Source organism: Heteronotia binoei, chromosome 19 (assembly GCF_032191835.1).
Source record: "Heteronotia binoei isolate CCM8104 ecotype False Entrance Well chromosome 19, APGP_CSIRO_Hbin_v1, whole genome shotgun sequence".
NCBI classification, from domain to species: domain Eukaryota; kingdom Metazoa; phylum Chordata; class Lepidosauria; order Squamata; family Gekkonidae; genus Heteronotia; species Heteronotia binoei.
In genome coordinates, this window is record NC_083241.1 from 34006072 (window position 1) to 34031565 (window position 25494).

Here is a 25494-nt window from a genome sequence, read left to right on the forward strand (position 1 = left end):
CACTAAGATCTAGAAGAGAACATGAAATGGCTGGGCATCGCAAGCTTTTGTACATAAACTGCTTCATGTGCTAGTCAGCCAATGGAGGAATTAGAGACTTTGCTCTGTAGTTCCTGTGCGATTGAGCAAGCCTGGCAAAGCAAGCTGTGATGCAGAAGGAAGCAAGAGAGGGAGAAGGAAGCAGATGACAGTGAATTGCTTGTGGGCCTGATAGGAGCCCTCTGGGGCCTGATCCATCCCATGGGCCACACGTTTGACATCCCTGCTGTAGGGCTTTCCTGCCTCTGCACCACAACCTTGGGATTCCTTGGAGGTCTCCCATTCAAATTCTTGACAGGTCCAACCCTGCTTAACTTCTGAGATCTGAGAAGCTCAGGCCAGCCTGGGCTATCAATCCAGCTCCTCATAATAGTTGAGCCACGGCATTCTGTACCAACAGGAGGTTCTGAACTGATTTTGAGGAAAGACCAATGGAAAGTGCATTATTATAGCCTAGTCTGGATGTCACTGTGGCATGGATCCAGGTGGCCAGATCAGCCTTCTCAAGGTAAGGGGCCATTTTGTGAGCTTAGCTGAATTGAGAGAAAGCAACATTTGCAGAGGTGTTAACTAGCTTTTACAGCAATACTATTGGGTAGGATATAACCCCAAAACTCTTAACTGTCAGGTAGGGTCAGCCAAAATCCATGAAAAGCAGGGGAAATGATGTCATTCAATATCTCCACCTTCCCATCCGACATTATCCCCTGTCTTTTTCAGGCATTAGTTGCAGTTTGTTTGCTCTTAGCCAGTCTCCAAAAGCCCAGAGAGAGCAATTTAGGAATCATACTGCTACAACATAAACTTTCAAAAGCAGCCGTTTTCTCCAGGGGAACTGGTCTCTGCTGGCTAGAGTTCAGTTGTGATTCTGAGAAAGCTCCAGGTCCCAAATGGAAGCCGGCACCCCTGGGTGACCTCAAACCCCCTGACCTGTATGACTCGCCTAGGACTGGCTGTTGGATCCTGTTCAACAGCAGCCACTCTATGAAAGCCAGTTTGGGTTACTGGTTAGAGCTTCAGAGGATGGTCTCACTCTGGTTTGAATCCCCATCTTGCTGTAGAAGCTCCCTGGGTGATTTTGGGGCCAGTCACATCCCTTCAGCATAACCTACTTCACAGGGCTCTTGTGAGAACATAAAAAGGAGCAGAGAACCAGTTTGGTGTAGCAGTTAAGTGTGCGGACTCTTATCTGGGAAAACTGGGTTTGATTCCCCGACTCCTCCACTTGCAGCTGCTGGGTCAGCCATACCTCTTGTACGAGTTGCCCTTGAAAGGACAGCTGCTGTAAGAGCCCTCTCAGCCCCACCCACCTCACAGGGTGTCTGTTGTGGGGGAGGAAGATAAAGGAGATTGTGAGCCGCTCTGAGTCTCTGATTCAGAGAGAAGGGCGGGGTATAAATCTACAATTCTTCTTCTTCTTCAAATGGTGCAAGTTCCGTTGGTCCCCACTGTGAAGAAAGCCAGGGTATAAATAAAATAAGTGATAAACATTGCCGAAGATGAGAGCAGATACAAGGTAGGTTAGTGAATGGCTGAGAAGGAGAGAATGAGGCAAGGAAAGGGGAGAGGATATGGAGGTTGTCATTAGGAGGGAAAGAAGACATAGTATCAAGAACATAGGGAAAAGTTTATTATTATTAAAACTGAGGTGCCCCCACCAAGTCCTTGAGGGCTCCGTATGATCCAGGTTGGCCTGGCCCAGTGGTTGACATCACAGAACTGGGCTGTAGTTTTCCTGGTTAGAGGATGCTGGAAGGGGAAAAGCTGAAGACAGAGGGACAGAAAACTACAGGTGGTCTTGTGGGGTGGGAAGGAGAGAAAGAAGCATGAGGAAAGAGGAAACACTATGGGGTCTTTCAGGCAAGGGAAATAATTATACGGTGGGGAAGAGGGAAATGAGATATATCCCACAAGTCCTTGCTGGTTCCCACTTGGGAATAAATACCTAATTACAGAAGTCCTGTGATTTCCACACTTATCAAACACATCTCTTCAAAGAAGGCATCCCCCACAAAAAAAATCTCTACACCTTATAAATATCTTGCAAGGTCTGTTCGTCTATAAATGTGGCAGGCTAAAGGGAATCCAAAGACTGTCCAAGCCTATTGTGTATTTGAACCCAGATCCACCGAGATCTAACCCAACACTATGGCTCTTGAACTTAATTGACCCACATCGTGAATGGGGGCAAACCGGGTCGGGTTCATTCATGAGCGTCAGTCATGGCTCCAGGCATGAGTCTTCAGCATTTGCAAGAGGATTTATTTACAACTTGGTACACAGTTGAAAAAAAAGACATGCCACACTTGCCTTTGACACATTTAATGAAGCCCAACTCATAAGAACTAAGCCCAGAAAACCCAAAATCTGATTTATGTGATACCAATAATAACCTCTTTAATGAGCTATGATTCTTCCCTAGCTGCGTTGTTTCTCTTGATTCATAAAGAAATATTTAATCTAGGGTATCCAATTGCCTGGTGTAAAAAAGCATTCTCTTCCTTTAAGAGAGGCATTATGGGATGTTATTTATCTCTTCAGATGCCCATTTCTATAAGTCTCAGGGAAAGAGGCAGGATTTCCCCCCCTTCAGGCCTATTGGGAACCCTAATGGCAACCTTTTCAAATTAAAGTAGTGAGATGAAATTTCACAGCCTGCTGCATAAAGGCACAATCTCCAAGGAGGAGTCAGATTAAGTCTGGGGTCCAGGTCATTTCCGGCTCATGGAGCTGGGCGGGGGGGCTGGCGGGGGTCAGAGCAGGAACATAAGAACATATGGGAAGCATTCAAACACTCTGAGCATTCAAAACAATCCTTCCATGTGTGGATTCTTTGATGCTATTGAAGATCCCTCTTCTCACTTTGAACATTCGAAAGGTTTCTCCCCTGTGCATGTACTTCAGTGCTGTGAAGACTGCTGCTCTGAATATCTTTCACACACTGAGCATACAAAGGGTTTTGTCCTGATTGCAGATGCATAGTAAACACACAGAGGTATTCTCCAGATGCCAGAATAGATTAAAATACAGTTCCAAGGTTCTGGCACCAGTTAGACAACATTCTCAGCTTCCAGTCCAAAGATAAATCCAAGAACAAGGTTTCTAAGGTACAGGCCAAGGTTATACATGAAAAGCTCAATCTAGAAACAGGAAGCAACGTTAGTAGCTAGTTGCTTCCACACAGCTACTCCCTTGTCTATTACTATAAAGCCCCACACTGCTAAATCACCTGTATTGTAATGTACACCTGCTGGTTGCCTCAATCCTGCTCCTGTAAGCACTCATCCTGACTATTGGTTTTGGATTGGTGCTGTGGATGGGCACTACACTATCTGATTTGAAATTCTCTCCTAATCTTCCTGAGACTCTGGTGATGAGGGAAGTAAACTGGCTCTCTGCTGCCAGCCTAGGGCTGGGAAGCTGAGGGGACAGTATGCTGTTTTGTGGCTGATGATCTATAGCTGGACCCTTAGAGGCTGTCTCCTTTTATGGTAACTTTGGTAAGGGCAGTAGGTTTGGTTCAGGTATACAGACATCCTCTTCCTCAGAGGAGTCCTCAGCGTCTCTCTGCTCTGCTGAACTTAACTGGTCCATGACAGGTTTCTCGGCTGCGTGTTGAAGATTCCACCTTGAACCGAATCTTTTTCCACACTCTTGAGCATTCAAAAGGTTTCTCCCGAGTGAGTTGTCTGATGCTGCTGTAGACAGACTCTCTGATTGGATCTCACTCCACATGCTGATCATTCAAAAGGTTTCTCTCCTGTGTGGATTCTCTGATGCTTTTGAAGAGTCCTCCTTTCACTGAATTTCTTTTCACACACTGAACATTCAAAAGGTTTCTCTCCTGTGTGGATTCTCTGATGCTTTTGAAGAGTCCCCCTCTCACTAAATCTCTTTTCACACACTGAACATTCAAAAGGTTTCACCCCAGTGTGAGTTCTCTGATGCTGCTGAAGATGGCCATTAAACCTGAATCTCTTTCCACACTCTGAACATTCAAAAGGTTTCTCCCCTGTGTGGGTTATTTGGTGCTTCTGAAGATTGAAACTCTGACGGAATCTCTTTCCACACTCCAAGCATTCAAAAGGTTTCTCCCCTGTGTGAGTTCTCTGATGCTGTCGAAGATGGCTACTTAACCTAAATCTCTTTCCACACTCTGAGCATTCAAAAGGTTTTTCCCCTGTGTGGGTTCCCTGATGCTGTCGAAGATCACCATTAAAGCTGAATTTCTTTCCACACAGTGAACATTCAAAAGGTTTCTCCCCTGTGTGAGTTCTCTGATGCTTTTGAAGAGACCCCCTCTCACTGAATCGCTTTCCACACAGAGGGCATTCAAAAGGTTTCTCTCCTGTGTGAGTTCTCTGATGTATTTGAAGAGCGCTACTAAACCTGAATCTCTTTCCACACTCTGAACATTCAAAAGGATTCTCGTCAGTGTGGGTTTTCTGATGCTGCTGAAGATGGTAACTCTGACTGAATCTCTTTCCACATTCTGAACATTCAAAAGGTTTCTCCCCAGTGTGGCTTCTCTGATGCTGCTGCAAATGGCCCCTCTGACCGAATCTCTTTCCACACTCTGAGCATTCAAAAGGTTTCTCACCTGTGTGGATTCTCTGATGCTGTTGAAGATGGTAACTCTGACTGAATCTTTTCCCACATTCTGAACATTCAAAAGGTTTCTCCCCAGTGTGGCTTCTCTGATGTTGCTGGAGATGACCTCTCTGACTGAATCTCTTTCCACACTCTGAGCATTCAAAAGGTTTCTCCCCTGTATGGGTTCTTTGGTGGCATTGAAGGGTGCCACTCTGACTGAATCTCTTTCCACACTCTGAGCATTCAAAAGGTTTTTCCCCTGTGTGGGCTCTCTGATGGTGTTCTAGATGGCTACTATGACTGAATCTCTTTCCACACTCTGAACATTCAAAAGGCTTCTCATCTGTATGGGTACTTTGGTACTGTTGAAGAGTGCCACTATGACTGAATCTCTTGCCATCCTCTAAACACTCAAAAGGCTTCTCATCTATATGAGTATTTTGGTGCAGTTGAAGAGTGCTACTATGACTGAATCTCTTTCCACACTCTAAACATTCAAAAGGCTTCTCCTCTGTATGGGTATTTCGGTGCAGTTGAAGAGTGCTACTATGACTGAATTTCTTTCCACACTCTGAACATTCAAAAAGCTTCTCTGTATGGGTATTTTGGTGCAGTTGAAGAGCACTACTATGACTGAATCCCTTTCCGCACTCTAAACATTCAAAAGGCTTCTCATCTGTGTGGGTATTTTGGTGCAGTTGAAGAGTGCTACTATGACTGAATCTCTTTCCACACTCTGAGCATTCGTAAGGTTTCTCCCCTGGGTGCGTTCTTTGGTGAAAGGGGAGCTGTGGTCTCTTTCTGAAGTACGTTCTACAAGGTATGGATTTACTTCCCTTCATTATCCTGTGCTTTGAAATATGTATATTATGCTTTCTTCCATCTCGCTTCTCAACCGCATGGCTGCCTGTCTTTCTCTTTGCTCGGTCTCGATTCCTGATGTTTTCTTTCAAGTCTTCATTTTTAACTCTGTCTGCCATTTGCTGATGAAGTTCCTCACCCTCCTCCTTCCTTTGAACATCCTCTGCTGGAATAAACAGAGAGATCCTGTTAGCACCTGGAAGGGCTGGTAAGGTCCAAAGGCATCTATGTGACTGCAGTAAAAAAGGACTGACGACCCTCTAGCATCATACAGCTTGGCTGATCTTAACCACCCCTCCATCTTTCCCCAGAATGCCTAGTATTTAAGGATATCTCACTCCCTCAAGAGACACAGCTGAGCTCTTGCCTTAAAGGACTTTCTGAGCCTCCAGATTTCAGGCCCCCAGAAGGCATCCCTCCCTCCTTACCTAATGGGCTGTATGATTGTACCAAACCAAATGTTGCTCAAAAGTGAATCAGAATTCCCCCCATGGATATTCCTTGCCTGTTCTCTTGACATGACCATGAAAGGTACTCACTCTCAGCCAGCTCAACTGTGAAGGAAATATGCTCTTGCGATCCTCTTGAGGAACTCTCCAGTTTTTCTTTGGATGCAAAGCCATTGTCTATCTCAGGGGTGGCCAACGGTAGCTCTCCAGATGTTTTTTGCCTACAACTCCCATCAGCCCCAGCCATTGGCCACGCTGGCTGGGGCTGATGGGAGTTGTAGGCAAAAAACATCTGGAGAGCTACCATTGGCCACCCCTGGTCTATCTATCATAGTCTCTCTTATACTTCTCGGTTCATTTGCAGAGGGAGAAAGAGAGATGAAGTATTTATTTATTAATCATACTGCAGTGTGTAGTATAGCCAGGCAATCCATTTATATATATATAAAGGTAAAGGTAGTCCCCTGTGCAAGCACCAGTCGTTTTCGACTCTGGGGTGACGTTGCTTTCACAACGTTTTCACGGCAGACTTTTTATGGGGTGGTTTGCTATTGCCTTCCCCAGTCATCTACACTTTCCCCCCAGCAAGCTGGGTACTCATTTGACCGATCTCAGAAGGATGGAAGGCTGAGTCAACCTGGAGCCGGCTACCTGAACCAGCTTCCGCTGAGATTGAACTCAAGTCGTGAGCAGAGGGCTCCGACTGCAGTACTGCAGCTTTACCACTCTGCACCACGGGGCTCTTTATATATATATATATATATATATATATATATATATATATATATATATATATATATATATATATATGTTAGATTTATATCCCACCCATTCTACGAAGACTCAAGGCAACTAACAACATAAGATAAACAATGTTAAAACAATAAAACAATCAGATAAAATCACAACGGTGCTACTTCATCTATTCAGGCAGGATCATATAACATTTTACTTTCTCCAAAGTGGTCAGATCCTAGGCAGTTGGTACTAACGCGAGATCGATCCAGGTCAGGTGGCAGCCCTCTCTCATTTAAATGTCATATGCCATCCGAAACAATTCAGTCTTGCAGGCCCTGTGGAACTGCGATAAGTCCCGCAGGGCCCTGATGGCTTCTGGGAGAGTTCCAGATTCTTGGGGCTGCCACCGAGAAGACTCTTGCTGCGGTGGAATTTAGCCTAATATTGTCTGGCAGCCAGAAGTTCCAGCTCTTTAGCATTAGGCACCACTCGGTGGTCAGCTAGACTTGTTTTTGTTTTGTTTTTTAAGCAAGAGACAATTCAAAAGTGGTTTTGCCATTGCCTGCCTCTGCATCACAGCCCTGGTGTCCCTTGGAGGTCACCTTTCCAAGTGCTAGCCAGGATCAACCCTGCTTAGCTTCTGAAATCGGATGAGACTGGGCTAGCCTGGATTCTCCAGGTCAATGCAGAGAGAAAGGGATCATTCTTACATAGGGAAGGAAAGGAACTGAAGAGTAAAAATTCTTCTGGAAGTATTGTCAACATTAAAGCCCACAATCCCAACCAGTTGAAATGGAATGGATCTATGACCAAAGCACCCCACTTCCCCCAAGGGCTAACATGATTATGAAGTGCCGTGGTCCAACCTTCAGGAGTGTGTGATTTGAGTCTCCCTGCAGCTAACATCCTTATCTTTTCCAGGGACGGACTCCTGAGAATCTGTATCCAGTTGTGTAACTAGGAGGGAGGGGGGATTAGGAGAGTACTGACAGCCTCTAGAAATGTTTGTAATCAGGACTTTTTTTTGGTAGCAGGAACTCCGTTGTATATTAAGCCACACACCCCTGATGTAGCCAATCCTGCTGGAGCTTACTGGGCTCTTCTTACAGGGCCTACTGTAAGCTCCAGGGGGATTGGCTACATCAGGGAGGGTGTGGCCTAATATGCAAAGGAGTCCCTGCTACAAAAAAAGCCGTTTGTAATCCCAATCATGGAGAAGGGTGTGTTGTAAAGGTTGGAAACAGAGAAATGAGGATCTAGCCCCTTCCTAACTCTTTCTGAGGGCCTCTCATCCCCTTTGATTCAGGTCATGACACCATCTCTGGGTTGGATAATGGGCACAACACTGCCCTCAGTTACCCCTCAGTAACTACACACACATGAACAGATGAAGTTGCCTTATACTGAAACAGACCCTTGGTCCTCTGAAGTCAGTACTGTCTACTCAGACTGGCAGCAGCTCTCCAGGGTCTCAGGCAGAGGTCTTTCACATCACCTCTTACCTGATTCTTTTGAGTGGAGATGCTGGGGATTGAACCGGGGACCTTCTGCATGCCAAGCAGATGCTCTGCCAGTCAGCCACAGCCCCTTCCCAAGTAGTGGGACAGGCCGCAAGATGGTGTATTGCTATTCAATATCCTGATTCACGCCTCACCACAACGGCAGCGATTCCAGCCTTTGGCACCTGTAAAAGCTCCTTACCTAGAAAAGCCACATTCCCATAGTTCTCCAGCATGACTTCCCTGTACAGAGCTCTTTGTCCCGGATCCAGCAGGGCCCATTCTGCCTCCGTGAAATAGACGGACACCTCCTGAAAGGAAAAGGGACCCTGAAAGAAAAAGCAGATTCCCTCCTCAGAGATTGCACCCTGGGAGTAGTCTGGGAAGGTACAGGATGCATGGTTTGGTGTGGGTAGAGGGAATGGCACATCCAAAAGACGTCTCGCCCAGACACCTTGTAGAAACTGCAGAAGCAAAAGCCCCCCTGAGAAAGGAGGAGGGACCCAGGCTGTCCCCTGCTCATCTGTTGTTGTTAGCCGCCCTGAGCCTGCCTCGGCGGGGAGGGCGGGATATAAATAAAAGGTATTATTATTATTATTATCTCATCTCTCCTACCTGGATTGGAGGGGCAGCAGCCATTCCCACACCTCTGAAAAGATGATAGCTCAACAGCATCTCTTCACTGCCTGTGGCTGAGACAAAGGAGGACAGAAAAGTGCCTGGTTGTTTGTTTCCTGCTTCATGCACCCCCTCCCCAAGTTATGAAACCTTCTCATGTGCCCTCAATAAATTTTGTAATACTTTTTAACAAATACTGGGAGAAGCAGAAGAGAAGCACTGGATAGCTATGAGCCTCAGGGGTTATAAATGCTACCAAAAGATTTCAGACTTCTCTGAGACTTGTGTCTGGCCTGGGGGAAAGGAAAGAGGGAGGCAGAAATGATGTCACATTAGACATCAGCATCCCATTTGGCCCAGACATGACTTGAGTGCATTTGGAGACTCGGGGGTAATATGAATGAGTTTTCAGAGTGTCTGCTGGCATGCTACCTTCACAAGCAGGGTTCCCAGTTGGAAGCAACACCAACATGGCACCCAAGAAGCCAATTTTCCCCATTATTATTGGGCCCTAGAAACTGGGTTTTGCTGCCCAAGATGGGGAAGGCCCCCTTAATTCAGAGGCTGAACAGCTCTGCTAAGGTTTTTCTACCTTTTCTCTTTTGAGCCACCTTGAATTCCTCTCATAGAATGTATAAATATTTCAATTAAGGGGAGGAACGGTGCTTCGTGCATCTGTCTAGTCTCTTTTTAGAAGTATCACAGTTAGTGGCCATTGTGTCTGGATTTATCAGAATAGATTTCTAGTATACTGAATTTTATGAATGTAAGATGGCCTTAAGCAGGGGTCTCTTTGCAGAAAAAGAGGTGGTGGAGCTCATCCAGGGATTGTTATGCAGTTGCACCTACTATTCAATGGACAAGGTGGGGAGGAGGCGGGTGCTCAGAAAGGTTCAGGAGCTGCACTCCTGTGAGCTGCTGCTGAATCCGAGGCCTGGCCTTAAGAGATGTTTTGAACTTATGCTGGTCTTTGACTGTAATAAATACTGAATGACTGAGTTAGTGACCATTGAGTGCTCCAAATTAACTCTGTGTTGTGTGAAGAAGTATGTGATTTCCCCCCCTGACCTGAACGGTCTACCAATCAAATTCAAAGTGTGCCCCGATCGTATCCAGGCACGACGAGTCCTTACCACAAGAGAGGCTATCTTGGGCATGCTCCATGGCCTGCGCCCTCTGCCCTTCCTCAGAAGGAGCTGCTTCCACTTCAGGGATTATAGCTTCTGTCTTCACAGATGGTCCCAACATCTGAAACAGCAGTGAGGGAGAGGAGTAAGAGATGGAATGGAAGAGACCAATATCTGAAACAGTAGCAGGGGAAAGAGGGGAGAGATGGAATGGAAGAGACCAAGCAATGGGTCCTGCCCCACTCCCAGACTCTGCACCCTTCTGTCAGCAGACCTGGTGAGTTATCTGGAGGGAGAAGAATTCTCTAGTAGAAGAGGCTGCTGAAGGAGGCTGTTCAATCTCCCATTTGGACAAATGTCTGGCAGGGAAACTTTAGGATGAGGCCAGCTATCCTTGCTTGAATTTTATATGCCTAGAGGAAATCCCCTCACCTGTTCAGCCTGCCTCTTCTCCTCTGCCTGACTCAGGAGGAAACCTTCCGCCAAGGCCACCGCCTGGGAACTGGTCTCCGGCCCACATCCTCTGACCCAGCTCTGCATTTCTTGGGGCAGGAGAGTCAGGAACTGCTCCAGGATCACCAGGTCCACCATCTGCTTCTTGCTGTGCTCCCCCGGTTTCAGCCACTGGTTGCAAAGTCCATGGAGCTGGCTGCAAACCTCTCGGGGCCCATCAGCCTCATGGTAGCGGAACAGCCGGAAGTGTTGGCAATTGACATCTGAGGTTATGGTGTCCTGAGCCAGGATCTCTGGCCCAGCTCTTTCCCAGAATTCAATGCCATTCCCAGTTTGGATGGGATGGGGGTCTTTGCTTGCTGCCTCGCCAGTCCCAGGTCCTCCTCCTGGGCCCTCTTCTTTTATCTCCTTCCCCTTCTCTAGGATCACCTCAGACTGTGAAAAGATGCCTGCATTCACTTGGCTATGAAGAGAGACTTCTCCCTGGCAGGAGAGAGACTGACAGACAGCAACATATCAGAAGGAAAATAAAAAAGAATGGCAACGCACCACTGAACATCAAAACCTCACCTGTCTTCAGGTTTGTAGAACTGTTTAATATCATTTTGCCGTACTGCAGAATAAGTTATTTTTAGATAAACCTCTTTGTTTCAAAGGGGAAATTGAGTAATTCTGTTGGACTCTTTAAGGATGTTAGAAGCTTAGCCTCTCATTACATTGGTTCAGTCTCTCCTAGGGGCTAATTCTTAAGGTAAAATGGAGCCCCAAAGGACGAGAGGGGCTGGAGACCCCTTAACCATTGTATGTTTCCCTTAAGCAGGACTGAAGTGTCAGGCAAGAGCTCTGTCTGAGCACCCAGCTGAGGGGAAGGGACAGGAATGTTTCTGTGGGATGAATGAGCAGCTGAGCTCGGAGTTGGGAGAGAAAGGCGGAGAGGCTTCGGCTGAGACTTGCCTCAAGAATTTTGGGGCCCAGAAACGCTCCCCCTTTGAGTATCTGTTGTGAGGTAGCAGACCTCCTACTCTTGTGGGAATTCTTCTGGCTTCCACCTGTGCTTAGTTCTGCAAGTATATTTCTCATTAAAACAAATAATAACAAGACAACAGAATGCTCCAAGGCTTTTTCTTTCCTAGGAGAACCAACCCTGAGAAATAGTATCCCTTGGAGCTTTTTAACCACTTGAAGAAGGGATGCAGAAAATCACAAGTCTTTCATCCACAGAGGAATCACAATTTTCTCCTGGTCTCATATCTGAACTCACTCTGACAGAAAGGACATTTTCTAGAGCCCAGCCTGATGTGGGAACAGGACGCTGAGCCTAGGAATAGAAGGTTCATATTTCAATTCAAAGGAAGGCGCTAGACAGCTAGAATATATTCCCCCCCCCCCCCTTTTGGAATGTATTTCAGGCATGAGAACATTACTCTGAGATTTATGCAAGCTGGAGACTACGGCTACCCAAAACTGGATATTATCGATCACCGGTCCAGCTTTGCTTCTTTAAGGTGGTCAAGTGGCCAGAGAAGAACACTGTTGGCTGAGCCACACCTTTGGACTGGCTTGATATTTGTTGTGGGAACAAACCTACGCCCAGTCCTTGAACAGCTTTGAATGGCTACTGTGCATCGCACTGGTGCCCTGCTGGAGATGGTTGTTGGAACGGGAAGGGGAACCATCCAAAATGCTTGGCATTCTGGCTGGCCAATGAGCATGAACGATTCATTTTATTTGATCCCATCTGGTGCTTCTGTCCTGAGTCTCTTAACTACCAAAATGTAAGCTTTGTATGAACCCACACCTCCTGTGCCTGTGTGTTTCTCCCTGTCGTGTTGCCTTGGGGAAGAGGGAGGGCTGTACCTCTCTCACCTGGAAAAACGATGCTCTCCCTTCCACCCCAACCCCAGTGCAGGAGGGTGAATTTGCATTGTGTTACGGATGCCTCTGCCAAGTGTGCTGTGAAGGGAGGGGAGAGGGGGCATTCTTTCTGTGTATGTCCACTTTGCAAAACCTGTTTTTAAACTGCGTTTTGGTACTTGAATTGACCTCCCCGGTGCTTCACGGTGTGTTTGCGTTGCTCACAACACCACCCTCAAAGTGATGTATGCCGGAGCCCCATTTATTCCTCCGGGCCTTGTGTCTGTGAGAGGCTGGTACCAGGGTGTGTGGCCATGTCAGTATGCTCTGCTCCTCTCTGCCTGGCAGGGCGGGGGGAGTCATCTTCTGCTGGGGAGGGGGCTGTTTGTGTTTCCAAGATTTTTGCTGGCATCCCTCTCTGCATCTTTTTTAAAATGTTCCTCTCCTCTGCTGGGCAGGCCTAAGACACCAGCTGTCAGCTCCATCCCTAGAGTGGAAGGACATCAGAGTCTTGGGATGGCTGATTTCAAGACAGGCAGGAATTCTCCCCCCCCCCCCAAAGCCCTTTCTTACTCATCTAAGGGGAAAAGACCAGCTTTGTGTTTGGAGATTAAAACGACCAGCAACTGAACATCCGTTTTGTTCATTTGACCTTGCTTGTAATGAAAGGAAAGGTCCCCTGTACAAGCCCCAGTCGTTTTCCACTCTGGGGTGACGTTGCTTTCACAACGTTTTCACGGCAGGCTTTTTACAGGATGGTTTGTCATTGCCTTCCCCAGTCATCTACACTTTCCCCCCAACAAGCTGGGGACTCATTTGACCGACCTCGGAAGGATGGAAGGCTGAGTCAACCTGGAGCCGGCTACCTGAAAACCCAGCTTCCGCCGGGGATCGAACTCAGGTCGTGAGCAGAGCTTAGGACTGCAGTGCCGCAGCTTTTACACTCTGCGCCACTGGGCTCTTCCTTGTAATGAAAGGCAGTGATTATTCCCCCCTCCCCCGCAAAAAACAAACTCTGCTTCCAGAGGGGTTGAAAACTGCTGCCTAAGAGGGTTGTCAACCTCCAGGTGGGGCCTGAACTTCTCCCGGAATTACAGCCAACCTGCGGCTAACAGGGATCAGTTGGTGACGACGGCTCTAAGACTTTGATCCCATCTGAGGTCCTCGCGTCCCCCAATCCGGCCCTTTCCCAGAATCCACCCCCAAGAAAATCCAGGAATTTGCTATCCGAGAGTTGCAAACCCAAGGAAAACCACGGCGGGGAATGATCCCCGCCTCCCTTGCAAGATCTCATAGCTTATTCATGCAATCCCTTACTTCCAAGTCCATCTTCTTGGGGTCCGGCTGCACGGCTTCTTCCAGCGGTTGCACATCTGCAGCCTTTCCTGTTCTCTTTCCCCACTCAGAAGCGACCCCCTCCCCCAGCTTTTCCTTTCCTCCGCCCCCTCTCCTTGCTCGGCCTCTCTAGCAAACGGCTTTCTGGGTTTAACCCTTGCAGTACTGCAGACAAAGGAAAGACACGCGGAGCTTCAAGTCAGGCTGATGTCAGCCACGCCTTCTGCTGCTCAATGGAGCTCCTCTGGAGTAACTCCGCGCTTCATTGCGCTCCCAGAGCATTTACCGAGCTATTCAGCCGTTTCAGGAAAAGGGAGGCTGAAGCTGGGTCCCACCTCCTTATCCTAGGAGCGCCCTTTTTCTGAGACCGCTGAGCAAGCCGGGATATTCTGGGAGTGCAACCCCGTGCAGAGTTACTCCAGAGGAGCCCCATTGAGCGGCAGAAGGCATAACTTACACTAGCCTGGCTCCTCGTAGAGGACAGAACAAGTTCTTCCTTTGCCTGCAGCGCTGCAAGGGTTAAACCCACAGAGCCGCTCGCTAGAGAGGCCAAGCGAGCGGGGGGGGGCGGTGGAACGGAGGAAATTTTCCTTGGGGAGGGGGAGAGGGGTTTGCTTCTAAATAGGAAGAGAGAGCAGGAGGAGCTGCAGATGTGCAACAGCTGGAAGAAGCCCTGCAGCCGGATCCCAGGAAGATTGACATGGAGTAAGGCAGGGGTGGCCAGCGGTAGCTCTCCAGATGTGTTTTGCCTACAACTCCCACCAGCCCCAGCCATTGGCCATGCTGGCTAGGGCTGATGGGAACTGTAGGCAAAAAACATCTGGAGAGCTACTGTTGGCCACCCCTGGAGTAAGGCATTGATTGCATGATAAGATTTGAGATCTTGGAAGGGAAGGAGGCAGGGATTATTCTCAACCTAGTTGACAACTGTGGAAAGACGAATTCCTGGATTTTTGGGGGGAGGGGGAATTGCATTCTGGGAAAGGCCAGGTTTGGGGACGGGAGGACCTCAGATGGGAACAAGGTCCGAGAGCCCCCTTCCCGCCCAACACACAGTCATTTCCTTCAGAGGAACTGATCTCTGTTGGCAGAAGGTCAGTTGAAATTCTGGGAGAACTTCAGGTCCACCTGGAGGATGACAACCCTCTGAGGCACCAATTTTGCACCGTGATGGAATCAGAATTTTTTGGGAGTGGAGGAGATAATCAGTGTTTTTCAGTACAAAAAAAGTTAAATGAACAGAACGGATGTTCTGTTGCTAGTCATTTTAATCTCCAAAGAAACAACAAGCGGATCTGTGTCCCTTTGATCAGTGGTTCCCAACCTTTTTGGCACCAGGAACCAGTTTTGTGGAAGACAATTTTTTCCACGGACCAGTGTGTGGGCGGAGTGCTGGGGGTTTTGCCACCCCACGCTGCCTCCCTGCCCCCAATGGGGGATCTTTAAATGAGGAGTAGGTGACGGTCCTTGCCACGCTGCCCCTTCGGCCCACCTGGGACCTGAGCGGATAAAAGAGGCGGTGCTTTGGAGTGAGGCCACGCTGGCTCTTTCATCCACCTGGGTCCCAGGCAGGCGAAAGGGGCAGCGCGGCGCCTCTGCCTTGTTCCTTGGCCTGGTTGCTAACAGGCCATGGACTGGTATAGTAACATCTATAAAGAGCCCAATAGGGATACTAAACTTTCCCTAAGGACCAGAGAGGCCTACCTAAAATAGCTTGATATGTAATATGGCAAAATGATATTAAATTGTTCTACAGACCACAAGAAGCACTCTTATTTTGATCCATGAGGGAAATTCTAACTTGTCTCCTGAGCATATGAAGGTCTGTGATGTCCATGGGTGCGTTTCCATTCTTTTTAATTTTCCTTTTTACATGTTGCTGTCTCTCTCTCTCTATTCCCCCCCAGGGAGAAGCCCCTCTTCATAGCCAAGTGAAAAAGGCATCTTTTCCCAGTCTGAGGTGACCCAAGAGTGGGGCAGGAGATGGAAGAAGAGGACCCAGGAGGACCTGGGATTGGCAAGACAGCAAGCAAAAGCCTCCATCCCATCCAAACGGAGTAGCATTGAAATCTGGCAAAGAGCTGGGCCAGAGATCCTGACTCAATACACCATAACCTCAGATGTCAATAGCCAACGCTTCCGGCTGTTCCGCTACCATGAGGCTGATGGGACCCGAGAGATTTGCAGCCAGCTCCATGGACTTTGCAACCAGTGGCTGAAGCCAGAGAGGCACAGCAAGAAGGAGATCCTGGACCTGGTGATCCTGGAGCAGTTCCTGACTCTCCTGCCCCAGGAAATGCAGTGCTGGGTCAGAGGATGTGGGCCAGAGAGCAGTTCCCAGGTGGTGGCCTTGGCGGAAGGTTTCCTCCTGAGTCAGGCAGAGGAAAAGAGGCAAGCAGAACAGGTGAGGGGATTCCTTCCAGGTATGTCACGTTGAAGTAACGATATCTGGCCTTATCCTAAAGTTTCCCTGCCAGACATTTGTCCAAATGGGAGATTTAACAGCCTCCTTTAGGAGCCTCTTCTACTAGAGAATTTTTTTTTCTCTTCAGATAATTCACCAGGTCTGCTGATAGAAGGGTTCAGAGTCTGGGAGTGTGGCAGGACCCATTGCTTGGTCTCTTCCATTTCATCTCTTACCCCTCTCTGTCGCTTCTGTTTCAGATGTTGGGCCCACCTGTGAAGATAGAAGCTACAATTCCTGAGGCAAAAGGAGCTCCTTCTGAGGACGGGCGGAAGGTGGAAGCTGTGAAGCATGCCCGAGATGCCCTCTCCTGTGGTAAGGACTTGTTGTGCCTGGATGTGATTAGGGTGGCACACTATGAATTTTTTTTGGTAGAGAGTTCAGATCAGGAAAAAAGGTCAAAGACTTCTTCACACAACACAGAATTATTTTGCAGCACTTCATGGCCATTAACTCTGATGCCTCTAAAAGGAGATTAGACAAATTCATGAAGGGCAATCCAACCAATTAATTTAAATATTTTTACTTCCCTTTCCTTCCGTAAGAGAAACTGAACGTGGGTCAAAATAGAAAAGACAAAATGTATTCAGCCTAATGCACAAAGGGTGTCTCCACCAATGTTCCCTCTAAGTTGTGGAGTCTTGTGATCGAAAATTCTATTTTGTGAGTTACTGGCATTAAAGTTGTTTCCTACTGCATAAGTTAGTTTGCTCTAGGGCCATTTTTTCTGAGCTGAGACAAAAAATGTGTGATGGAGGCAAAAAAATTGTGAGCTAGCTCACGCTAACTCAGCAAAGGATTGCAAATTTATACCCTGCCCTTCTCTCTGAATCAGAGACTCAGAGCGGCTTACAATCTCCTTTATCATCTTCCCCCACAACAGACACCTGTGAGTAGATGGGGCTGAGAGAGCTCTCCCAGAAGCTGCCCTTTCAAGGACAACTCCTGCAAGAGCTATGGCTGACCTAAGGCCATTCCATCAGCTGCAAGTGGATAAGTGGGGAATCAAACCCGCTTCTCCCAGATAAGAGTCCGCGCACTTAACCACTAAACTACTCTTTCCGTCCTTATTTTTATTTTATGTTTCATGTAAGAATTATTGATAGAAAAAAACAAACAAACCACTACAGCAAACTGGGCTGCTCTCTAGGGCTGCTGAGCTCTGAAAACCAGTTTCTAGGGCCAAATAGTAATGGAACTATCGGAATTCTGTGCCCCTGCTTTTAGTGGCATCTGGCAGGCTGCTGTGGGAAATCAAACGCCGGAGTGGGGGTGGGTGGAGCTCCCAAGGAACTTTGGGGAGGGGCTTTGGGAGACAGATGATATTGCATCTGGCTGAAAAAATCTGGTTGTGAAGCTAGCAAGCTAAGGGACACTCTGAAAACTCATTCTTTTTACCTTCAAGTCTTGTGGCGCAGAGTGTTAAAGCTGCAGTCCTGCAGTCCTAAGCTCTGCTCATGACCTGAGTTCGATCCCAGCGGAAGCTGGTTTCAGGTAGCTGGCTCAAGGTTGACTCAGCCTGCCATACTTCCAAGGTCGGTCAAATGAGTCCCCAGCTTGCTGGGGGGGGAAGTGGAGATGACTGGGGAAGGCAATGGCAAACCACCCCGTAAAAAGTCTGCCGTGAAAACGTTGTGAAAGCAACGTCACCCCAGAGTCGGAAACAACTGGTACTTGCACAGGGGAACTTTCCTTTCTTCCACATAAGCTCCAGTCACATCTGTGATGAGTGTGACAGTGACATCTCGTGCAACTCCATTTCCAACCTCCTGGAGGGGCGTTTTCCAACGCCCTTAAAAGAGGCCTTGGTCCGTCCCCACTTGAAAAAAAGTACAGCAGACCCGGCCAAATTGGCAAACTACCGACAGGTCTCGAATTTACCGTTTTTAGGTAAAATTATAGAGAGGGCAGTGGCGCTGCAGTTGCAGGGTTTTCCGGATGACGCTTCCATCCTAGACCCTTGCCAGTCCGGCTTTCGCCCGGGCCATGGGACGGAGACGGTGCTGGTCGCCTTGGCAGATGACCTCCAGCGGCATCTGGATCGAGGCGGTGCGGCGGTGCTGATGCTGCTAGACCTGTCGGCCGCGTTTGACACGGTCGACCATCGGCTACTGACCCGCCGCCTTGCCGATGTTGGGGTTAGGGGGTTGGCCTTACAATGGCTCTCCTCCTTCCTCGAGGATCGGGGACAAAGGGTGGCAATTGGGGGTGAGCTCACCCAGAGACGCACACTACATTGTGGGGTGCCTCAGGGAGCAGTTCTCTTACCGATGCTATTTAATATCTATATGCGCCCCCTTGCCCAGATCGCCAGGAGGTATGGGCTCGGGTGTCACCAGTATGCAGATGACACCCAGCTCTATCTGCTAATGGATGGCCGGCCCGGCTGCGTCCCAGAGAACCTGGACCTGGCACTGCAGGCCGTGGCAACTTAGTTAAGGCTGAGTGGGCTGAAACTGAATCCAGCGAAGACAGAGGTCCTTTGCTTGGGTCGGGGCGCTCTGGGGGGGGGAAATATTTCTCCCGGTTTTTGACGGGGCACCATTGAAAGCGGCGTGCTGAGTCAGGAGCCTGGGAGTTCTACTGGAGCCTTCATTATCAATGGAGGCCCAGATAGCAGCCACCGCCAAGTCAGCCTTCTTTCATCTGAGGCGGGCAAGGCAGCTGGCTCCCTTCCTAGAGCGTCGGGGCCTGGCAACAGTGATCCATGCAACGGTCACCTCAAGATTGGATTACTGTAATGCCCTCTACATGGGGCTGCCTCTGTGCCGAACCTGGAAGCTGCAGCTGGTGCAGAAGCAGAACGCAGCTGCCAGACTGTTGTTGGGGCTCCCAAAATGGGAGCGCATACAGCCGGGGCTGCGTGAACTGCACTGGCTGCCAGTTATATACCGGATTCGTTACAAAGTGCTGGTTATCACCTTTAAAGCCCTATATGGCCGAGGACCTGCCTATCTTAGGGACCGTCTCTCCCCATATTTACCCCAGAGAGCACTGAGGTCAGCAGGGAAGAACCTGCTGACTATTCCCAGGCCAAAAGAGGTAAAGCTACAGAGTACCCGCACTCGGGCATTCTCTGCTGTGGCTCCACGTCTATGGAACCAGCTTCCGGAGGATATGCGGGCCCTGCGGGACTTTGAACAGTTCCGCAGGGCCTGCAAGACCATCCTTTTCCGAATGGCCTTCACTGACCAAGAGAAAGACTGCTGAGCAAGCTTACCATCTGTATAATAGCACCAACATATTAATTAATTTTATTGCTTTTAGAATTTTAATAGAGTTTTAATTAAATTGTTGAATTGTATTCTACTGTTAAATATTGTACAATGTAAATTATTGACTTGTGTTGTTAGCCACCCTGAGCCTGCCTCGGCGGGGAGGGCAGGATACAAATAAAAATTGATTGATTGATTGATTGACTGTGAGGGAGGTGGGAGCTCTGACAGAAGCTGCCCTTTCAAGAACAACTCCTACAAGAGCTGTGGCTGACCCAAGACCATTCCAGCAGGTGCAAGTGGAGGAGTGTGGAATCAAACCTGGTTCTCCCAGATAAGAGTCTGCGCACTTAAGCACTACACAAAACTGACTGATCTAAGGTCAGTCCAGTAAACTTCCAGGATGATTGGCTACATCAGGGGGGCGTGGCCTAATATGCAGAGGAGCTCCTGCTAGAAAAAGAGTCATGATCATTGGTAAATTGATAAGAGTTCACTGATCAAGATCTAAGCATCATAGAGACTATTAGTGAAAGGAAATCTGAGCCAAGGTGGCAAATTAGGGGAGGGCAGGATATAAATTTGATAAAATAAAAATAAATACAATACAATTAATGAATGTTTGTTTAAATACATTTTTATTTAGTACATTTTTATTCCCCCCTTCCTCCAAGATGCTCAGGGTGGATTACATGGTTCTTTTCCCCTCTATTTTATCCTGAAAACAACACTGTAAATTAGGCATCCCAATCCTCCCGCCCTGGCGGGGGTCTCCTGGATTTCCAGCTCCTTCCCCCGCCCCCCCCCAAATGGAAGCGGGAGGAGGGGGAAGGGGGGGCGATCCGCGAGTCCGGTTGCTTTTGAGCCCATCTACACTGAAGTGGAGAAGAGGCTGCAGCGCAGTGGCGTCGCCCGCTCTGCCTCTGAAGTCAAATGAGAGAAGGGGATGGTGGAAGCAAAGGGAAAAGTGAGCCACAGAACTGGACGTCCCACGACGCTCCTTGCTTCCTGCTGCCATGATCCACCGACGCACCAGCCTCCCAGCCTAATCACCTCCCCGTTCAGAAACAGCGTGCAAGCACGCTCCCTGCAGCCCAAACACGCTGAGAGGACTGCTGAGACGGGGAGCGGAGGCTTCAATACAAGCGTTGAAGCTCCGCCCCCTCCAGACGCGGCCGAAAGCGTGCCGAAGAGTCCTCTCTCAACACATACATTGGATCCCTCCTTCTTCCATCGGATTTCTTTGCAGAATACGGCAGGTAGTCTTTGCTTTCTCTCTTGATCTGTCCCTCTCTTATTTTCCAAACCACATGTATACCTTTAGCCCAAAGAGTATCCCTTGTTCCAGTTTGGAGCAGTTCTGCTATTTGTTGCTATATTTAATAAGATAACGAATGTGTCTGTGTTTTTGATTTAGTACTTCTAGTATTTGCTTAAGGTTATTTCCCCCTGCACACACACACACACACACACACACTCTACTGTACCAACTCTCTGAATAAATTTTGTATCCCTTTTTTTTTTTTAACTTAAAATTTTTATTTTCCAATAACAATAAGATCAAACAACTACATCATAATAAAACATAAAAATTAACATATCCATGAAACATGTTAAAAAGTAGGGGGGGAAAAGAAAAGGAAAAGAAAAGAAAAAAAAATTATTTAGCTTCCTAGTCTTTCTTACACATTCTCACCTCACTCAGACCAATCCTGACACGCTCCTATCTTTCATACACGTTCTCACCCTACTCAGTCCAATCCTGACCCACTTTAATATAATACAAAATTCAAATATTTTTTTGGCATTTTATTTTGTTTTGTCGAATTAGCATTAATATAGTCTAGAAATGGGAACCATTTTTCTACAAAATTTTCCCCCATTTTAGGATTGTCGCTATAAGTAAGTTGAGATGCAATTTTGTCTTGCACTGCTATATCCCAAACCTTTTGGAACCATAGGGTGATTGATGGTATTCTAGGAATTTTCCAAAATTTTGCCAGAAGGATTTTTCCTGCTAAGAACAGCAGTGATATAAGTTCTGATTTTAAATGAGAAAAGTTTTTATTCGGCCAATAATTGAGGAGGACAGATTCTGGAGAACAAGGGATGGTTTCTTTAACTATGGTTTCAATTTTATTTATTAAGGTAATCCAGAATAGTTGGATTTTCGGGCATGACCACCAGCAATGGATAAAGGTTCCTGTCTCTCCGCAGCCTTTCCAGCAGATAGAATTAGAGCTCTTCAGCGTATGGCTTAACGTAATTGGGGTTAAATACCAACGTGAAGATAATTTAAATTGTTGTAACTTAAAATTAATGCACTTAGATTTACTTAATGGTGATGTCCAGATTGTATTCCATTGTTCTTCCAGTAAAGGAGTAGAACAATCTTTACTCCAAGCATTTTGTTGTGATGTAACTAAAGACCATTTCTCCTGGTTTAATAAAGAATATAATTTTGAGATTGTTCCTCTCATGTTTGAGTTTTCATTGTAAATTAATTTTTCAAATGTATTTAATTGGTTTATTGATAACATAACTGGGAGAACTTTATTTAAAGCGTCATGAAGTTGATGGTATTCAAACCAAGGGATCTTTATTTTGAATTTGGATTCAAGTTGGCTACAAGTAAATAATTTCCCTTTTTCGCTTATATCAGAAATTCTCAGAATTTTTTGTTGTCTCCAAACTCTAAAATTTTCTGTAGGAATACCAGGGGGGAACCATGATTGTCCAAGAAATGCCATTACTGGAGTGGAGGGTTGAACCACTTGTGACCTATGTTTATCCCAAATTCCCAAAGTATGACTAAGAAATGGATTGGTTAGTGTTGTTTTCTTCCTATCCATCCCACTGTTCCATACAAATTCATTAAGACATAAAGGAAGAATGCTTGCGGATTCAATTTGAAGCCAGGGTATCTCACAGTTCTTTCTGGTATATAATAAGATGTTTCTAAGTTGGGCCGCCACATAATATTTTTCTAAGATTGGAGCACCCAATCCTCCTTTGTTTACCGGTTTTGAAAGTGTCTGATATGCAATCCTCGGTTTTTTATTATTCCATAGGAATGATGATAAACATTTTTGCCAAGCTATCATGTCCTTACGCGGGATAGGTATGGGGAGGTTTTGAAACAGAAAGAGAAATTTAGGCAAAACAAAAGTTTTTAATACATCAATTTTTTCCAACAAATTGAGTTGGAGTTTAGACCATGTCATTAAATTACTTTTTGTTGTTATAAAAAGTTGCTTGAAATTTGTTTCAAATAGTTTTGACAGTGTTAAAGGGATATGAACACCCAAATGTCGCCAGGTCTTGCAAACCCATTTAAAAGGAAAAGAAGATGAAATGTGTTGGTGGACATCTGGAGGAACATTAATCGGATAAATTTCCGATTTAGCTATGTTTATTGTGAAGCCAGAGAATTTACTAAAACTTGCTATGACCTTCATTAGTTTATTTAAGGAGCTTAATGGATTACTTAAATAGAAAACGGTATCATCTGCAAATAAGCTGATCTTGTGGGAGCTTCCATGTACCATTATGCCTTCAATTTCCGAATCTAGACGCACTATATGTGCTAAAGGTTCAAGTGAGATAGCAAATAGAATTGGAGAAAGGGGACAACCCTGATGAGTACCCCTTGATAAATATATCTCGTCAGATCTGAAATTATTAATGCTTATCTGTGTTTTGGGGGCGCCATAAATAGCTGCTATAGAATTAAGAAAATTTGGGCCAAAACCCATATAATTCAAAACAGATTTCAAATATTTAATTTCTAACATATCAAACGCTTTTTCAGCGTCTAAAGAAAGAATTAAGGAAGCTGCATTAGATGATTTACCATAATGGATTAAATTAATGGTTCTCCTAATATTATCGGATATGTTGCGTCCAGGAATAAATCCTGCTTGATCAGTGTGTATGTAAGCGCTAATAATTCTGTTTAATCTATGGGCTAAAACTGTTGAGAATATTTTGAAGTCATGGTTTAGTATTGAAATAGGCCTATATGATTTAGGATTTTGCTTATCCTTACCCTCCTTGTGTATAACAATCATTTTAGATTCTTTCCATGATTCAGGAAGGATACTGTTTACCATTACCGAATTACAAATTTTCGTGAGAGGACTCAACAAGTCGGGACTAAATTTTTTATAGAATTCAATGGGAAAGCCGTCTTTCCCTGTGGCTTTGTTGTTTTTAATTGAAGATAATGCTGCTAAGACTTCAGATTCTGAGATGGGCCTGTCCATAAATTCAATGTCATTTTTTGATAACTTTCTATCAAATTTGGCCTTCCTCAAATATTCATTAAAGTCCAAATCACTTTCTATAGAAGATTTATATAAGGAAGTATAATAATCCTTAAAGACTTTAGTGATTTCCTGTGGACTAGTGTGTATAGTGCCTTGAGAAGAGCGTATTGAATGAATAATGGAGTTTGCCCATTTTTGCTGAAGTCTGAATTTTAGTAACCTAAGTGATTTCGAAGTCTTAGTAATGTGTTTTTGCTTTAGATAAAGTAGGTTTTTTTGGATGTCAGAAGTTTCAATCAGTTCCAACTTATTTCTCTCTAAAGTAAGCTTCTTTAAGGTTTTTTTCCCCCCAAATTTTATATGTCTTTTCTCTAATTCAGTAATTTTGGTTTTTTGTTTCATTATAGCTTCATTTCTATTTTTATTGCAAGCTGAGGCTATTGAGATTAGTTTCCCCCTGAGAACTGCTTTAAAAGCATCCCAGACAATGTGATGAGGTACCCCGCAATCATTATTCAAAAGAAAATATTCCTGAATTTGTTTGGTTATATCTTCACAGATACTGTCTTTTGATAACAGCAATTTGTTTAAGGACCAAGTCGGACCTTTATTGTCTGGTTCCTGAAATGCCAAATCTCCAGTTACCCATGAGTGGTCAGATATGGTTCTGTTGCCTATGTTGGCATCCAACACAAATTTGAGCAAATTAGGAGTGGTCAAAATGTAGTCAATTCTGGAGTAGGAGTGATGGACTTGTGAATAATAAGTATAGTCTCTCGCCCCCGGATTTAAAGTCCTCCAAATGTCCACCAAATTAAAGGTTTGTAAAATATTACCAAGACCTGTCAATTTAGAAATGTGTGATTTTACCTTACTTCTTCTTGATGTGTCCAAACCCGGATCAACTATATAGTTGAGGTCCCCTCCTATAATGATCTCTCCTTCTCTAAATTTCATCAGTTGAGAGAGGGTTTCATGCAAAAATTGTAATTGTCCACTGTTTGGAGCATAAACAGAAGCAAGAGTTAATGGGTTTCCATTTAGGGTGCCCTTGACAAAGACAAAACGACCTTTGATATCAATTTTAACTTCTTGAGAAATAAACGGCAAGGATTTGGAGACCAGGATTGCCACACCTCTTGCTTTGGAAGTCCCTGTAGACTGAAATATTTGATTAAACCATCTAGTACGTAAAAGTGAAGCTTTTTGTTTCTTTACATGGGTTTCTTGGAGACAAACCACATGAGGGCGTTCTTTAGCCAAAAGATTGGAAATTCTTGCACGTTTAATAGGGTTTTTGAATCCCCTACAGTTCCAAGTAAGAATTTTTAAATTTTTAGACATTTTAGCAACAAAAGTTCAAATTTAAAAGGTTTCTATAGGAAAATTTAGCAAGTTAAGATTCGACTGGGCAAACACACTTTCAAGCACTCAACAAGCAGACAGAAAAGAAAGCTAAACACTAAAATAAAATTAAAATGATTAATTAAATAATAAAGTATAGCTTACTCACCCCCCTACTCAAAGTTGAACCTTTAGTTAAACAACTAGTTTAACACCCTAAAATGGGTACAGTTTCAGAGCTTCCTTATAAATAGGAAGCTAGGGAAAATACCTATCGGTTTCCCTGCACAGAAACTTTAACACACTTCCCGAGAGGGCGACTACTACAACCCACAAACTTAATGTTTCAGCCCTTCTCCTTCCCCTGCAAAGCTGTGCATTTACAGACTCCATTTAAAGCTTTACACACAAGTTTGATAATAAAAGCATAATAGCATTATTGCTCATAACTATTGAAAAAAATATAGCTCTCAAACATAGATGAAAAATGTCTTAACAAGAGTAACAATAAAGCTTTTCATAGAACTAACTACCAACTGTTTCCCTCTAACCAGTACCATTCGCAAGCATGGCAACAACCCTCCTAATCAGTTGATCAACAATACATTTTAAATTTCCATTTAGAGTAGTGCAGTGG

General features: G+C 45.7%; 1 protein-coding gene across 3 annotated transcripts; it reads right to left on the reverse strand.

Moving 5' to 3' along the window:
• Positions 1-2283: 2283 nt before the first annotated feature.
• LOC132587757 (oocyte zinc finger protein XlCOF6-like) lies at positions 2284-13886 on the reverse strand. 3 transcript variants are annotated; one of them, XM_060260118.1, is made up of 6 exons: positions 13549-13886; positions 10357-10860; positions 9931-10045; positions 8795-8871; positions 8382-8508; positions 2284-5659 (listed from the first exon to the last, which is right to left on the reverse strand). In XM_060260118.1, the coding sequence occupies exons 1-6, from the start codon at positions 13558-13560 to the stop codon at positions 3780-3782; spliced, it is 2715 nt and encodes a 904-aa protein (XP_060116101.1). In that variant the 5' UTR covers positions 13561-13886; the 3' UTR covers positions 2284-3779. The 3 variants fall into 3 exon arrangements, with proteins under 3 accessions (XP_060116101.1, XP_060116100.1, XP_060116102.1); XM_060260117.1 differs by having other exon boundaries at positions 10357-10875; positions 13549-13880; XM_060260119.1 differs by lacking the exons at positions 10357-10860; positions 13549-13886 and having other exon boundaries at positions 8795-8865; positions 9931-10051.
• Positions 13887-25494: the final 11608 nt, after the last annotated feature.